The sequence below is a fragment of the Suricata suricatta genome, chromosome 1 (assembly GCF_006229205.1).
Source record: "Suricata suricatta isolate VVHF042 chromosome 1, meerkat_22Aug2017_6uvM2_HiC, whole genome shotgun sequence".
In the NCBI taxonomy this organism is placed as follows: Eukaryota; Metazoa; Chordata; class Mammalia; order Carnivora; family Herpestidae; genus Suricata; species Suricata suricatta.
This window is the reverse complement of record NC_043700.1, coordinates 106,614,790-106,631,980: the sequence shown is the minus strand read 5'-3', so window position 1 is coordinate 106,631,980 and position 17,191 is coordinate 106,614,790. Positions and strand designations below refer to the sequence as shown.

The 17,191-nt window shown below is 39.7% G+C and overlaps 1 protein-coding gene across 1 annotated transcript in view; it reads right to left on the bottom strand.

Moving 5' to 3' along the window:
* Positions 1-17,191, bottom strand: part of ELOVL6 (ELOVL fatty acid elongase 6) — a 150,922-nt gene that overhangs the window by 10,286 nt on the left and 123,445 nt on the right. The window contains exon 4 of the mRNA XM_029941957.1: positions 71-222. Coding sequence (XP_029797817.1) covers positions 71-222 — 152 coding nt within the window. The remainder of the gene's footprint in view (positions 1-70; positions 223-17,191) is intronic.

Genomic DNA, 17,191 nt, shown 5'->3' with positions numbered 1-17,191 from the left:
AAAATAAATACTGTGGGTGTGTAGCTACCAAGGGGGTGAGGGTGGAAACGGAAGGAGAGAAGACACTCACCTAGTTCGGGTGCTTTGCTTAGCACAAATGCATAAGCCCAGAATTTGCTGACAGGTCCATTGTAAAAACTCTGGTCACAAACTGACTGCTTCAGGCCTTTGGTCATCAAAATGTACACCATATAAGCACCAGTTCGAAGAGCACCGAATATACTTCATAATGAAAAGAGAAAAGAAACAATATTCAGGAAAATAATTTCATTTCTGACATTACCCAGGCTTAGAAGACTGTCTGCCACTGATGGGAAGAAGGTATAGACATCTCATAATCATTTGCATTTACCTAGAAGCATCTTAAAACGTTTTGAAAACAAGAGCAACAAAAGTTCTCAGTGCTTTAGTCTGAAGACAATACACAATGTCGCTTATTCTTCATCAACATACCAAAAAGGGGCCACGGGAAAAGGGGGATGGATCCAGGGAAAAGGGGGATGGATCCAGGGCTGGCTCTCCTGAGAGGAAGTCTGGTGACCTTTGTGTTTCAGCTTGAGAACTATCTTTGGGGGATGAGATGGGGTTGACTGAAAACTCTTGGAATTATCTCAAGTCTGTCCTATTGATGAGGTTTTGGGGTGATGGTGGGGGTCTGGAGCCGAGGACCAAGAAAAAATTCTTGAAGATGTCTTTGGTGCAAAAAGGTGATTTTTATTAAAGCATGGGGACAGGACCCATGGCAGAAAGAGCTGCCTGGGGACTTTGAGGAGAGATTGGTTATATACAATGGGGTTGGGGGAGGTAAAGTCCAGGGGGAAGTCTCCAGGGAGATTTTCATATGCTAAAGACTCACAAAAGATGCTGGAGGCCTAGCTCTCCTCAAGCTAAGGTTGTTTTTCCCTCTAGCAAAGTATTAGCATTAAAACAGTAGGGAGTTTACTCCACCCTCGTCAAGTATTTGTCAATGGGCTGTAGGTTATAAGGAAATTTGATTTTATCTGCTGTTTCCTTTTGCCTTTGTTTCCCACATCACTATGTCCAATCATCCCCTTCCCCTGTCTGCTGCCCCCCCCCTCCTTTGCCTGAGTATATATTTCTCTCAGCTAACTCTTCCTTTACACGTGAAATGGCCTTATCAACGTAGACCTCCTGGGCATCTTTTTGGACCCCAGCAGCAGCCTCTAAACCACTACTATCATCGCTTACCTCCTTCCACTCTCATCTGTCTGGCAGAAGCTGGAAGGAGAAAGCTCAGTTCCCTTGTCACCTCCTCCCAGAAACCATTCAGGGTCACTCCTCTGAGCTCTCAATAACCACATACTAACACTGTTTGAACTCCGCAATGAGTCTGTCTCTACACAGGCATAGGTACTCAAAGGCTGTTGAAAAATAAACTGACTTATGACATTTTTCTTAAGGAGCCGTTGAGAAACAGGAGAGCTCTGGAATGTGTTGAACTCAGTGAAGCAACCCGCAGCCTCCATTCCAGACTGACCCCCCACCCCGACCCCGCGTATGTACCAGAGCATGGGGTCCACACACATGGCAAAACAAAGCTGGCAGACCATGTGGGCAGATGTGCTTGGCCATCATTTTCTGGCACTATCTCCCTCAAGGCTTGGGAGATAAACCAGTGAACCACTGTTGAAGTAAGTAGCAGCCTCACCAGATTGGGAAATAGGAGCTTTCGTTTCTCTTCAGAAGCACTATAGTTTATTCAAGTCTTAAGAGTTGGCTTCTGAATAAGTCACTGCTCTAGGCTACAGGGTCCATGAACAGGTATCTACCAACTAAAGGTCAACTTTGCATAAAACCAAGGTAAAGAAGTTGAATTCTTGGCAACTGTTTTTTTTTCTTTAATGTTTATTTAGTTTTGAGAGAGAGAGAGGGAGGGAGAGACAGAGTGAGAGTGGGGGAGGGGCCGAGAAAGAGAGAGAGAGACAGAATCAGAAGCAGACTCCAGGCTCTGAGCTGTCAGCACAGAGCCTGATGTGGGGGCTCTAACTCACAAACCATAAGATCATGACGGGAGCCGAAGACACTTAACCCACTGAGTCACCCAGGTGCCTCTGGCAACTGTTTACTGGGGCTTCTTCAGCAGCCTCTTAAGGATATACAGCCTACATTAAATGGAGTTACTCTTTCCAACACATAAAATGATTCTGTTTAGGATTTATCTAATCCTCAGTAGCTTCCCATTGCATACAGAATAAAACCCCCAAGGTCCTTAACACAATCTAAAAGGCCGTGAATGGTCCCTTTGTTCCCCACCCCCACCCTTCCCACTTGCTATTCTCTTCCAGGTGACTGTGAGCCAATCATTCCAGCACTTTCTTACTCTTTCAGTTTTCTGTTTTAGAAACTTTGCATAAAAAATGTCCTCTTAGGGAGCTTCTCTCCCAGGTCTTTCAAGGGTGTTCCTTCTCACTTTCTTATCTCAAAGAAAGGTCCCCTCCTAGTGGAATGACCTATGTCTTTACAGTCAATAAACTGTCCTAATATGGGAGTGGAGAATAGGATTTCATTGTAAAGTCAGGTAATGGAACTTTTTCTGTCTTATCTGAATTGATTTTTTAGGTGTTGTCTTTACCTCAGCAGAGGTATAATTTGCCTCACTGGCTAAAGGATAATATGAGAAGTTGCCATCATCACCAAGTTAAGGTAATAGCATATTGGGCACTTGGAGTTTGCTGCTGTGAAGGGAATATGGAAATTTGGACGCAGTATCTCCACTGAGCACAGGTAGCAGACACTGTTGGATGCCTATTCAAAAAGCCAAGACTCTTCCTTTCTTTCCATATTAAAAGAATCCTGATTTTGTCGTTTCTCCCAACTCATAATTCTCCCAAGAAAGTGACATTATCTTCAATTTGAGAGTAAATCCTAATTACATAAGCCAGTTTTAGTAGTCCCATTTCCCTTCCCAGCGATTAGTTAGGGTAGGCATTGACCCACTTCCCACTTCTGGCCAACATGCTGTGAGGACAGAGCTGCTGGGGGGCCTTCTGGGAAAGGTTGACTTGCTCTTTACTGCACATCACCTGCAATCACAGCAGCTGCTTTCCAAACAGGAGGGCGCTACCGTGGAGACAAAACTGCCTCTGAGAGGATAGCAAAGTATCCCTTCAAAATGTGACGGAGCTGTGGGATTAACCAACCTTCAATGCCCCTACGGCAAGGCTTCTTGTTTTTGATAAAGCTTCCTTTCTTATTGTATAAGCTCGTTGGAGTTTTGCTTTCTACTATTTACATCCCAGCAGGCACAACACACAGGATCTGATTTTCGGGAGACCTTTGAACACTAGTTAACGTTTTCGTGGCAGTGTAATGTATCTAAGTCAGGACACTTATTACAGGAGTCATTTTCTTTCCATAAACCAGTGGGAGATACATCAATGACTTCTGCACAAGCCCGAAGCAGAGGAACGCACCAGTGACACACTTCCAGCATGCATCAGTTTCTGCCCGCTTGTCCCTGGTCTAGGACTTTTCTGAACCATCGGCATATTGTCCAGAGCACGTCACTCCTTGCCAACTCCGGTCCACTGAACACGGCAGGCAGAGCCCTCCTCTACTGGGTTCTGCTGCTAGACTCTGCACTTCACACATGATCAGAGCAGATACAAGGACAAACTTCCAGAACAGTCACATCTTTTCATCTTCTTGAGTCTCAAAAATCATGGTAGTTTATATCCAATTTCTTAAGTATTGACACAGTTTAATTTACTCCTTTAACTGCTAAATATTTATTGGCAATGTCCCAGATGCCGAGGTGAATACATAACTCTGGCTAGTGGTGGTGGTGGTCCTGGAAGACTTCAGGGGAAGTGGTATTTGCCTTAGGGATAAATAGGTGTTCAAACGTTGAGGGTCAGGGTATAAGGAGGCCATCTCAGAGCACTGCAGAATTAGAAGTTTAGGTATCACGCTGTTGCCACAATATTGCTGGCAACAAGTGTATAGTACATATTATTTTCCCATATCTGGACTTAAGCCTCACTCCCTAAGCTCTGAACAATAAGGCTGACTCAGAACAGAGTACAGTGCATTTTTCAGGGAAACCGTCAGTGCCAGCCATCGGGCCTATGTGTTGGTGGGCAAAGGCGCTTTGTTGTGATGTGACAATGCTCTTCTGGGGACCCAGGGAGCTGCTTAGCCAATGGGATGATTGTTATTTGTGGGAAGCCAGTAGCTCTGCCCCTGGCACATCTCAGCCACTGTATACTTTGAAACCATATGGCTTTTTATTATAACTGGGCACCGGACCTTAGGCTAGGATACTTTATAAAAATATACTTTGGGGCAAAAGACATTTTTTCCTCCATAAGTTACATCATCTTGAGAGACATTGGGCTGTAAAAGATAAATATGCCACTCATATTCTATCCCCAGTCCTTGCTTCTGCCAATGGCAGACATTGCTAATCAATCCTGACACTCTTCCTGGCCACGCCTGGACATGGCATCAACACTCAGCCACTCAAACCCATTCCAGCAGATGAGAGCTGCAAATTCCAATCACAGTGCTCTCACTTGCTCGTTTCATGGTTGGGCAATTTAGCTTCCCTAAGTTTTTATTATCTGAAACGTTAATAATCTAATGTGCATATTAGTTCTATGAATTCTGTAGGAGAATATAAGTAAGGCATTTAGTTCGCATAGAGCTTCTGATATAACTGAATAAAACAGTTTTTATTATATTATTACTACTTTATTACTATTTACCATTGTTACTAATGCTGGTTTACTTGGTCTGCCCTTCAGTTTGGGAAAGCACTTTTTACCTGTCCAACTTCACTGTGTCAGGTAAGAGAGGTTAAAGCTAATAAGCCTTAACTGAAAGTCAAGAAAATACATATACAGAGAATTTGATCTGCACTGATGATTGTTCATATTATTGTGTTTTATAGAAAGTGTTTATTGTTAAGTGTTTCATGAGCCAGCTTTTCACAAAACAAGTGACAGGCAGCAAGTGCAAAATAGGATGTCAAATCAGCATTTTCCATAGAACGTCTTGAAGGAGAGATTGTTGGTATAGAAAAGCATCCGCTTCATGTAAAATTTATCTTTCAATCAGATGATAAGGATTCTAAATCTAGGGCCTCAAAGAGGCTGAGAGTCAGAGCCATTCTGTTTAATCAGGGCAGATTAGTGCTCTAGCGCAAGTCTTTTTCCAGCTGTAAGGTCACACTGGCATTTTTTCAAAGGAATATATAATTCTTTTGTGTCAAAATTCAGTTTTGATTATTACAGTTAAGGAACTAGGAGAGAGCATAGTGAAAGGAGCAGCGGATATTTCTGCTTTCTTTCCATTACATTAGGCACAATGCAGTAAGGAGACCTGGGGGAAACCATAGCCCTGATTAGCTTAAGATGATTCTCAAACAAATGTTCTAGATTCTTCATCCAGAAGAAATCAGTTTCTTTATTGTTAGCTGTTTGCCATGACACGAGGAGGTACTAAGAATGTTTATTGGACTATTAATTATGATCCTCTGGGGGTAGAAAAGGGAACTTTCTCTTTTACACTATATGTAATACATTCCTGTATTATTGGCTTTCTTTCCTTTCTTTCTTTCTTTCTTTCTTTCTTTCTTTCTTTCTTTCTTTCTTTCTTTTTCTTTCTTTCTTTCTCTTTCTTTCTTTCTTCTTTCCTTCTTTCTTTTTATTTTAAAGCAAGCATGTATTAAATTGACAAAATTTTTTTAAAAAATAGAGGTGTTCAGCTACAATTGATATAACGAATAAACCACCACAGTTGGATTAGTGTGCAAGGCTTTACATAAACTTTTTAGTGTGAAGTTGAGATATAACGTTAATCTCTGATCAGCCAGCCCCTGGATGACACACTAGCATTGAGCCTGGTGGAAAAAACTGGGAGAGTAGGCATACATATTTGGTTGGGATTCCTCTTTGGATATATAATGTGCCTCATTAAATATATGTTGAGACATTTAGAGTAAAAGTTTGGAAAACAAGTTGTCATTTTCAGGTTTTTTAGTTGTTTTCTTTTACAAGTATAAGGATTAGAGTCCTTTCTAAAGCAGTGTGAGAGACATGGCAAATTTTCTCTCAAATCCAGGCTCTTACCATGAGGCCTAATCATTTATCAACCTTGAGAAAAGGATGAATAACTGTATTCTGGCTTTCCAATTTTCCTGCCATCTGGGAGTCACAGAGGAATAATCTCAGGAATATTACAGAATTCCAGAATTCTGTCTCTTCCCCCCCGCCTCCCACTCAGAACAACTCTTAGGTATAAATCATCAATAATCCTAATAATCCTTTAAGTTATTTTACTGTGAATGTCAGTGGTAGATAAACAAGGTTTCTGAAAGGTTTTTATTCTGAAGTGCCAACCACCCAAGCCCGTCTCCCTACTAACTCAATAACCAAAGGCGTAATTACTTCTAGGATTGGACAATGAAAGTGTTTTATTACACTTGTATCCTATAATAAGAAAATGAAAAAAAAAGCGTGAGATTTTGTCAGTTGTCAAAACATGGCAACAGCTGATCCAACAGTAGTAACTCTATAAACATAGATGAGGTCACTGATTTTCCTGACAACAAAGGTTGGAACTACCATTTGTCATAGACTCTGACAATTTTCAGAGTAGAAAGAATATTCAATAATGCCAGAATGGGTTAAACTAAATTAACAACAACCAAAAAAATCTACTCTAATATCCTTACACTCGGGAGGTGATACACGATGACGGGACTTGCGGTATGGAATAATGGCATCTCAATGTCAGTATCATGTTTCTATTGACCAAGTGCAATCCAGCTTCTAAAACTTTTCTACACCAGATGACAGGCATCCTTAAATAGAGAATGTCTATTTTAGTTTAGTCTAGTATTTAGACTGGGTTAAAAATGCATTTCTCAATAATATAACAAATCATCAAGTTGTGCATCCCCCCCCCCACTAAACCAGCAGTTAAATGGGAATATATATTGTAGTTTTTGATAATTTACTTCCCCTACTGCCCCACTAACAAGTCAGAGTACACAATTTCATCTTTTTACTGAGTAATCATTTTTAGGTTTGACTCATTTATCTTGACTGGAATTTTTAATCAGACATCCCCCTTAGAAAGGCTTCCAAACAACTTGTAGACTAAAATACATGAGGCTAAGATTGCATATTATATATGTGAAAATACACATATCTTATGTAATACTTCCATTGTCGGAAACAGAACATACCTTTAGGTATACTTGCAGAAGTTAAAAGTCCACTGATATGATAAAGGTTAAATAAAGTACAATAGGGGTGCCTGTGTGGCTCGGTTGGTCAAGTGTCCGACTTCGGCTCAGGTCATGATCTCGCAGTTCATGTGTTTGAGTCCCGTATTGGGCTCTGTGCTGGCAGGTCAGAGCCTGGAGCCTGCTTCTGATTCTATGTGTCCTTCTCTCTCTGCCCCTCCCCTGCTCACGATCTGTCTCTCTCTGTCTCTCAAAAATAAATAAAAATATGTTTTAAAATTTTTAATAAAATAAATTATAATGGATGTAATGTAACTATAAAGTATGGAAGGTACATCTACCTTAGGAACTGACATAGACAAGCTTGAATATACAGGATGATTAAGTGAAAAATACAAAGAACAGAACATTCCATATGGTATGATACAACTGGTGTACATTTTTCAAAAGTTATAAGGTTACATGTACATGTACTGATAGCTATAAAAATACTTATGGAAAATACTCTTCAGCTGTTGGCAATGACTCCTATCATAATTCCGTTTTAAGATAGCCATGTATTGCTCTCTTAAAGAGGCTATTAGAAACCTGATTTTTAATGTCCATTTCTAACATTTATAATCTGATGCTAAATAATCCTTGGGATTCTTTTCTTAATAAAAAAGGATACATTAAAAGTCTAAATATGACTTAGATAATGACTATTTTACTATTCAGATATCAGATATGTTAATTTTTTAAAAAGATTTTATTTATTTATTGAGAAAAAGAGAATGAAAGCAGGAGAACAGCAGAGAGAGAGAGAGAGAGAGAATGAATTCCAAGCAGGCTTCACTCTGCCAACATGGAGCCTGATGCAGGCCTCAAACCTAGTAATTGTGAGATCATGACCTGAGCTGAGATCAAGAGTCAGACACTTAGCCAACTGAACCACCCAGGCATCCTGAGATCAGACATCTTAGATGGAGTTTAGTCGATTCCTAGAATAATAGGAAGGGGAGGATAGATAAGGCCACTTTGCAAAACTATCATTTAAGCCCCAAATATGGAATAGCTTCTACTGCATTTCTTGTAATGGTAACTAACTTTTAATAGTTGCTGAAGCCATTTCTGAACTTACTAATTTGAGGAAAAAAAAGAAAAGAACTCCATGTGAGGTAAGGCGGGTTTGTAAGGCCTCCCAGTGTCAGATGGTGACCGATGTCTACCCCTCACTCAATTATTTTTGCCTAAGCACAAACCCCCAGGCACCTTGTTTACTGGTATCAGGAGTGACTTGTCTCCTTATTCTTGCCCCGAAATGCTGATTGTACCTCGTGAAGGAACTTACTATAGGAATTTCTTCTTTTGTGTTTATGGGAGCAAATATTACATTTCCTGAGAAACAGGTTATTGACCCCTGCTCACAAAGCTCTAACTTTTGCCTATGCTATGCTAAAAACATTGTCTTGTATTTGAATGCTGAAGATACCTTCCTTCCCCATGTGATAAGCATCTAGGTCACCTACATCAATCACTATTGATAAAGATTATGCATGAGTCTTCTATCAATATATGTTCTGGGAAATTCTTACATACCAAAGAATTTGTTATCAGAAATCATTGTCTAAGGCAATTGTTACTTCTGTTTTGTACCCCATCCATTTTTTTGATAAATAAAGCTGACTTTCCAGTTAGTGTAGAGATGCCTGCCTGGTGAGCAGAAATAAAGTCGATGGTCTCTCACTCCCTCTTTTGCCGACACCATCCATCCTTCAGGAACCCTGGACCTGCTAGAGCTGGACTCCAGCAAATAGTATCACAGATAATGATATTCACGAACTCCTAATTAAATGTTACATGTTGCAGTATGGAATCTACTGGAGCTGAAGTTTTCCTGGAAGAAGCTGTAGGTGAGAAAAGTCTTGCAGTACAGGGAAGGTATCTTAGTGGGTAATATGGTTCCCTGACAGACAAACAGAGGGTGGGCATATACTCTGTGATGCTCTCTCCACTCACTCACTGACCTTGATAACTCAGAAAACTTCAGTCTCAAACACATGTTCTTATTCAATGTTTAGTAGGATGGGCTGACTCGAAGTCACTTTCTGATGTATCAGGTTATTCTCTTAACTTGTAAATCTAAGCCTTAAAAAAGGGAAAAGGCTTACGAGGTCTGAATATTGCTTAGAAAGTAGTGTGGGGTACAGTCCTTGCATCTGGAGTATTAAACATGGATATAATATAACACACTTGCTCCAGATATCTGACAAAGCAAAGAAATGCTGGCTCAAGTTAAAAAAATAACTTTAAAATAGCCTGGCAGAATGGGAGCTAGGATGGGTGGGGAGATTAAAAGAAATACTAATAATAAGGACAATTCGTACCATGACATATCTCAATTAGAATTTCCCCAAATAAATGCAATACCTGGCTATCGAACTCATAATATTTTTTTTACTTTTAATTTGAAATTTTAAGATGGCACAGTGTTTCATAAAACAAGCAGGATTTTTTTTCACTTTTATTACTGTTATTATGCTGTAATCTGAGATATAGGAATTTCATCTGCTTGGAACAACTAGCAACCTTAGCCCCATCAGGGCCGGAGTGGAAGGCAGCCACTGCCTGTGTTACCCCAATTCTCAGACCACACAGTGCCATCTTCAATTCTGGCTGACAAGTACTTGACTCTGTGCAAGCATTCTGCTAGATGCTGGCATGCTTTTACACATTTGAAGAATGTGAGTTCCCCCAGTATGAAATTTGATTTTTACAACTTCATAAAGCATTATTCTGGTTATAGAGACAAAGACATACCCAATGTGGAGGGCAGAAACTGGTCCAAGGTCACCCACTTATAAGTACCAGAATCTTCTGACTATATCTCCAGTGTTTTTGCCTTTTACCAACGGCTGATCCTAAACTCTCTACCAGGCTTTCTTAGCGTAATGGTTCTTAGTCTGATTAGACATTACAATCACCAAGAAGGGCTAACCAATTCTGATGTCTATAACACATCTCCCAAGAACTGACTCAGAATCTTGAATGTGAAAGCATGAAGGACTCTGAGTTAGGGACATCTGGAGACTTCACCCTCTAAGATGCCTTCCTGCCTGTGCCCCTCCTCTACCCATAATTCCTACCTCATGAACCTTTGAATGAAGCAAGTTACCTAACTATGTATCAATGTTTTGCTAGATGAGAACTCTTGTCCCTGAATTTTAAGCCTCAGAGCTCTGCTAAATTCTACAAAATTAATGTCTTTAGATGGGTACACTTTCTGCTTTTGCCTTATCTTCTTTATTCAGCCACTGATAGGATCTTATCTAATGTACTCTGGAGCAAGTGGAGACTGGCCCACAACTTTCAACTATGTTTGGAAAGAACAATGTGCTGGTTTCTGGACTTTCACAATGGGAACAAAGAGATAAGAGATAAAGTACTTCCATTATTGACCCCAATAAAGCACAGCAGAAAATTAAAATAGGATGGTTGTATGAACTAAAAAGAACCTAAAAATAATTGTAGGTAGTAGTAAAGATTAATGTTGAAGCCAAAACACTCACCAAGACCACAGAAGTGGTTACTCATCCTGTTTCTACAAAAAATGTTGTTCCTTTGAGAAAACGCTTAATCAAATTACTAGAACAGTGATGATTCCAGTGCTAAGACTAAAAGCATTGGCCTACTCACTCCACTGCAAAGTCTTAAAATTTTTTTTGATTTTTATTTTTTAACGTTTATTTATCTTTGAGAGACAGAGAGAGATAAAGCATGAGTGGGGGAGGGACAGAGAGAGAGGGAGACACAGAATCTGAAGCAGGCTCCAGGCTCTGAGCTGAAGTTGGATGCTATCCAACTGAGTGACCCAGGTGCCCCTCTACTGCGCAATCTTAACTAGGTTTCATAACCACATGAGGAAACCAAACTTCTTTTTTTTCTGAGGGATGATTAATGAAAATATCATTGGGAGAGTACTTGAATCATGATATATAACATCATCTGTTGTGAAAATAATGGAAATCTCTTTAAAAACAAGAATCCAGAAGCCCTGAAGGGAGATCAGCTCTCACACACTACACCCTACCTTAAGAAGGTAAGAAGCATTCCTTGAAATCTCCAACAGGAAGAAGCTTAATTTACATACTACAGAAGGAATAAGGAAGAATTTCTCTTGGTCTAGCAGCAGCCCAGCAGTGAATAATCACCACACTCAGTCAACCAAAGCCATAAAAATCCCTCACAGCTTCCACCTTTCCCCTATAAAAGTAAGCCCCTCCCCTCTGCTCTCTGGACTGGTCTATGGTTTGCCAGAGGTCGTGCGTTCTGAATTGCAATTCTCTGCTAATTTTGCTGGTAAAATAGTTGGCTCTTTTATTTAAGGTCAACACTGTAAAAATAGTCTCCCCCACTCCAACCCAACCCCCAAACTAAAACAAAATAAAAGGGAGGAAGGGAGGGAGAGAAGAAAGAAAGGAAAGACATAGAGAGAGAGAGAGAAAAGAGAAAGTTATTAATGACTTTCCAGTTTTCCACATCCTTAAATTTGGGGGCTGGAGGTACCCTCTGGGTCTGGCAGGGTGCGATCTCGGGGCTTGTGGGGGTCTTTTCAAAACTGCTGGAATCGTTCTGTGAACTGACTGCAGAGAATGTTCAGATTTAGACTTCTAATTGTGAAGAAACATTTCAGAGGGCCAGGCTCAGGGTGAATTTCAAGAATTCTTAATAACCTTAACAGAGATGGAAATTATGGTATTTCAAGAAGTTTGTGTCAGCTCTGAATAAGAACCAAAATGTAACAGCTCCATAAGATGAGAGGATGCATCTTCTATTCACCAAGTGTATAACAGAATGTTTGATGCATACTGAGCTTACAAATAAATGCTGAAAGACTAAACCTTTCCAAGACCTAACAACCCTTTGTACCAGTCCTGTCCAGCTTTGGAGGCTGGGTTCTGGAGATCTTTGAACACAACTGGGCTCTCAGGCATATACTTATATCATCTGCAAATTAAAACTAATCCCTGAGAGAACTGCGTTGGTGAACACCAGGAGATTTGGGGAGAATGGAGTATCTGTAGATAGAATGGAAGCTCCTCACTCCTTCCCTAAACCTGGTCTTATGCATGCATCTCTTCTTCTTCTTCTTCTTCTTTTTTTAAAAATTTTTAATGTTTTATTTATTTTTGAGAGAGAGAGAGAGAGACAGCATGAGCAGCGGAGGGTCAGAGAGAAATGGAAACACAGAATCTGAAGCAGGCTCCAGGCTATGAGCTAGCTGTCAGCACAGAGCCCAACTCGGGGCTCGAACCCATAAACCATGAGATCATGGACCCGAGCCAAAGTTGGATGCTTAACCAACAGCCACTCAGGCACCCCTGCACGAATCCCTTTTATCTGGATGTTGATCTGTTACTTTATTATATCCTTTAATTAACTGTTGAACGGAAATACTCTGGGACCATGAAAAAGAACACAACAACAGAGAAACCTTGGGCATGACAAAAAGCAGTCATTGAACCATCAAGGACCCAAATATTTACCCCAGGGAAGTCCTTTTGCTTTTGGAGCCACGGGGACATTGAGAGGAAAACATGAAGAAAGGCAGTGTGATATGGTGGAAAGTACGTCATACTTGGAGTGTGGAGATCAAGAGACCACCACAAATCTTTTAGACCTTTCTTGCATGCAGCCACTTGGGATATACAAGAACCACATCATGTGGTCTCCTCCGTGCAGGGCTACTTCAAGAAACAAGCCAAAGTACACATGGTGGAGAGTCCCAAATATCACTAAGTAGGGAAATAAAATGACCAAAGACACAACAAGAGAAACCAAGAAACACCATTAAATAAACAATTCCTGAACAGAGAGGGCCTGGACAGTCCATGATCCTCCATTAAATATGTCAATACTAACAGGTGCAGAGTGCATAATGAACTTTTAAAACTGACAAGAGACAGAAAGCTAGCCAAAATGATTAAACAGAAGAACTGTCCTCTAAAAAAAATTCCAGGAAGAAGTCATGGCCACAGAATTGGTCAAAACAGATATAAGCAACATAACTGAGCAAGGATTAGAAACAATTGTTATAAAATTAATTGCTGGGCTTGAAAAAAGCATGGAAATCATCAGAGAAGCTATTGATACAAAGACTAGGGATCGTCAAGATAACTGTGATGAGTTAAAAAATGCTATTAATGAGGTGCATAATAAAATGAAGGTGGCCACTGCATAGATTGAAGAGGCAGAGGGGAGAATAAGTGAATTAGAAGACAGTTATAGAAAAACAGGAAGTTGAGAAAAAGAGAGAGAAATTGATCCAGGAGCACGAAAGGAGAATTCGAGACCTGAGTGATACAATCAAACGGAACAATATCTGTATCATAGGAATTCCTGAAAAAGAAGAAAGGGAGAAAGGTCCTGAAGGGGTGCTTGATCAAATTATAGCTGAGAACTTCCCCATTCTGGGGAAGGAAATTGACATTGAAATCCAAGAGGCACAGAGAACTCCCTTCAGAGGTAACTTGAATCAACCTTCGGTATGACATAGTGAAACTGGTAAAATATAAAGATAAAGAGAGAATTCTGGAAGCAGCTAGGGATAAAAGGGCCCTAACATACAAAGGGAAACCTATCAGAGTGGTTACAGACCTATCTAATGAAACAAGGCAGGTCAGAAAGGAATGGCAGGAAATCTTCAAGGTGATGAACAGGAAAAATATGCAGCCAAGAATCCTTTATCCAGCTAGGTTATCATTCAAAACAGAAGGAAAGATAAAGGTGTCCCCAGATAAACAAAAATTGAAAGAATTCATGACCACCAAACCAGCACTACAAGAAACCCTAAGAGGGACTCTGAGGGAAATGTTGTAAGGAATACAAGGTATCAGAGACACCACTACAAGCATGAATCCTACAGAGAACACAATGAAGCTAAACCCACGTTCTTCAATAATAACACTGATGTAAATGGACTGAATGCTCCAATCAAACGACACAGGGTAGCAGAATGGATCAAAAAACCAAATCCATCTATTTGCTGTCTACAGGAGTCTCAATTTAGACCCGAAGCCACCTTCAGATTGAAAATAAGGGGATGGAGAAATATCTATCATGTGACTGAAAGTCAAAAGAAAGCCAGAGTAGCCATAATTATATCAGACAAACTGGACTTTAAAGTAAAGGCAGTAACAAAACATGAAGAAGGACATTATATGATAATTACAGCGTCACTCCATCAGAAAGAGCTAACAATTATAAGCATCTATGCGCTGAATTTGGGAGTAGCCAAATACATAAAACAATTAATCACAAACAGAAACAATCTTATTGATAAGAATTGCTAATTACAGGGAATTTTTAGTCCACTGACAGCAATGGATAGATCAACCAGACAGAAAATCACTAAAGAAACAATGGACGTGAATGACACATTGGAACAGATGAAATTGATAGATATATTTAGAACTCTGCATCCTGGGGCTAATGAATTCACTATCTTCTTGAGTGCGAATGGCACATTCTCCAAGATAGATCACATACTGGGGCATAAAGCAGCCCTCCAGAAATATAAGCGAATTGAGATCATACCATGCACACTTTTGGATCAAAATGCTATGAAACTTGAAATCAATCACAGGAAAAAGTCTGGAAAACCTCCAAAAATATGGAGGTTAAAAACTACCCTATAAAGAATGTTGGGCCAATCAGGCAATTGGAGAAGAAATTTAAAAAATATATGTAAACAAATGAAAATGAAAATAAAACAATCCTTACTCTCTGGGACGCAGCAAAGGGAGTCCTAAGAGGAAAGTATATTATAATCCAGGCGTATTTCAAGCAAATAGAAACAGCACAAATTCAAAATCTAACAGAGCACCTAAAGGAACTAGAGGGGGAGTAGCAAGAGCACCCCAAACCCAGCAGATGAGAATAATAAAGATCAGAGCAGAAATAAAAAATATAGACTCCAACCACCCTCCCCTCAACAAACAGTTGAACAGATCAATAAAACCAAGAGTTGGTTTTTTGGAAAAAAAAATTGATAAATCTCCAGCCAGGCTCCTCAGAAAGAAAAGAAAGAACACCCAAATAGACAAAATCATGAATAAAAATAGATCTATTACAACAAATACAAGCAATCATCAGAGAATACTGTAAAAAATTATATGACAACAAACTGGAAAACCTAGGAGAAATGGACACATTCTTAAACACACATGCACTACCAAAATTCAAATGGGAAGAGATAGAAAATCTGAAGAGACCCATAACCAGTGAAGAAATCAAATCAGTTATCAAAAATCTCCCAACAAATAAGACCCTGGGGGGGGGGTGTACATGGCTTCCCATGGGAATTCTAACAGAAATTTAAAGCAGAGTTAATACCCATTCTTATCAAGCTATTCCAAAAAATAGAAATAGAAGGAAAACTTCTGGACTCATTCTACGAAGCCAGCATCACTTTGATTCCCAAACCTGACACAGACCCAGCAACAAAAGAGAACTACAGGCCAATATCCTTAATGAATACAGATGCAAAAATGCTCAACAAGATACTAGCAAATCAAATTCAACAGCATGTGAAAAGAATTATCCACCATGATCAAGTGAGATTCATTCCTGGGTTACAGGGCTGGTTCAATATTCACAAATCCATCAGTGTGATACATCACGTTAACAAAAGAAAAGATAAAAACCATGATCCTGTTGATAGATGCAGAAAAAAATACAACATCCTTTCTTAATAAAAACCCTTGAGAAAGTCGGGGTAGAAGGAACTTACTTAAACATCATAAAAGTCATTTATGAAAAGCCCACAGCTAATATCATCATCACTGGGGAAAAACTGAGAGTGATCCCTCTGAGATCAGGAACACGACAGGGATGTCCACTTTCACCACTGTATTTTAACATACTGCTGGAAGTCCTACTATAAGCAATCAGACAACACAAGGAAATGAAAGACACCAGAACTGTCAAAGAAGAAGTCAAACTTTCACTTTCAGCAGAAGACATGATACTCTACATGGAAAACCCGACCGACTTCACCAGAAGCCTACTAGAACTGATCAATGAATTCAGCAAAGTCACAGGGTACAAAATCAACGTACAGAAATTGGTTGCATTTTTATACACCAATAATGAAGCAACAGAAAGAGAATCAAGAAACTGATCCCATTCACAATCGCACAAAAAAACCATAAAATACCTAGGAATCAACCTAACCAAAAATATAAATGACCTGTATGATGAAAACTACAGAAAACTTATGCAAGAAACTGAAGAAGACACAAAGAAATGGAAAAACATCCCATGCTCATGGATCGGAAGAATAAACATTGTGAAAATGTCAGTACTACCCAAAGCAATCTACACATTCAATGCAATCCCCATCAAAACTGCACCAATGTTCTTCTCAAAGCTAGAACAAGTTATCCTCAAATTCATAGGGAACCACAAAAGACCCCGAATAGCCAAAGTAATATTGAAGAAGAAAACCAAAACAGGAGGCATCACAATCCTAGATATTAGCCTCTACTACAAAGCTGTCATCATCAAGACAGTATGGTATTGGCACAAAAACAGACACATAACCCAATGGGATAGAATAGACAACCCAGAACTGGGCCCACAAATATACAGTCAATTAATTTTTGACAAAGCAGGAAAGAGTATCCCATGGAAAAAAGACTGCCTCTTTAGCAGGTGGTGTTGGGAGAATTGGGCAGCAACATGCAGAAGAATAAAACTAGACCACTTTCTTACACCATACACAAAAATAAACTCATAATGGATGAAGGATCTGAATGTGAGACAGGAAACCATCAAAACCCTCGAGGAGAAAGTAGGAAACAGCCTCCTTGACCTCAACTGCAGCAATTTCCTACTTGACACATCCCCAAAGGCAAGGGAAATGAAAGCAAAAATGAACTATTGGGACCTCATCAAGATAAAAAGGTTCTTCACGGCAAAGGAAACAATCAAGAAAAC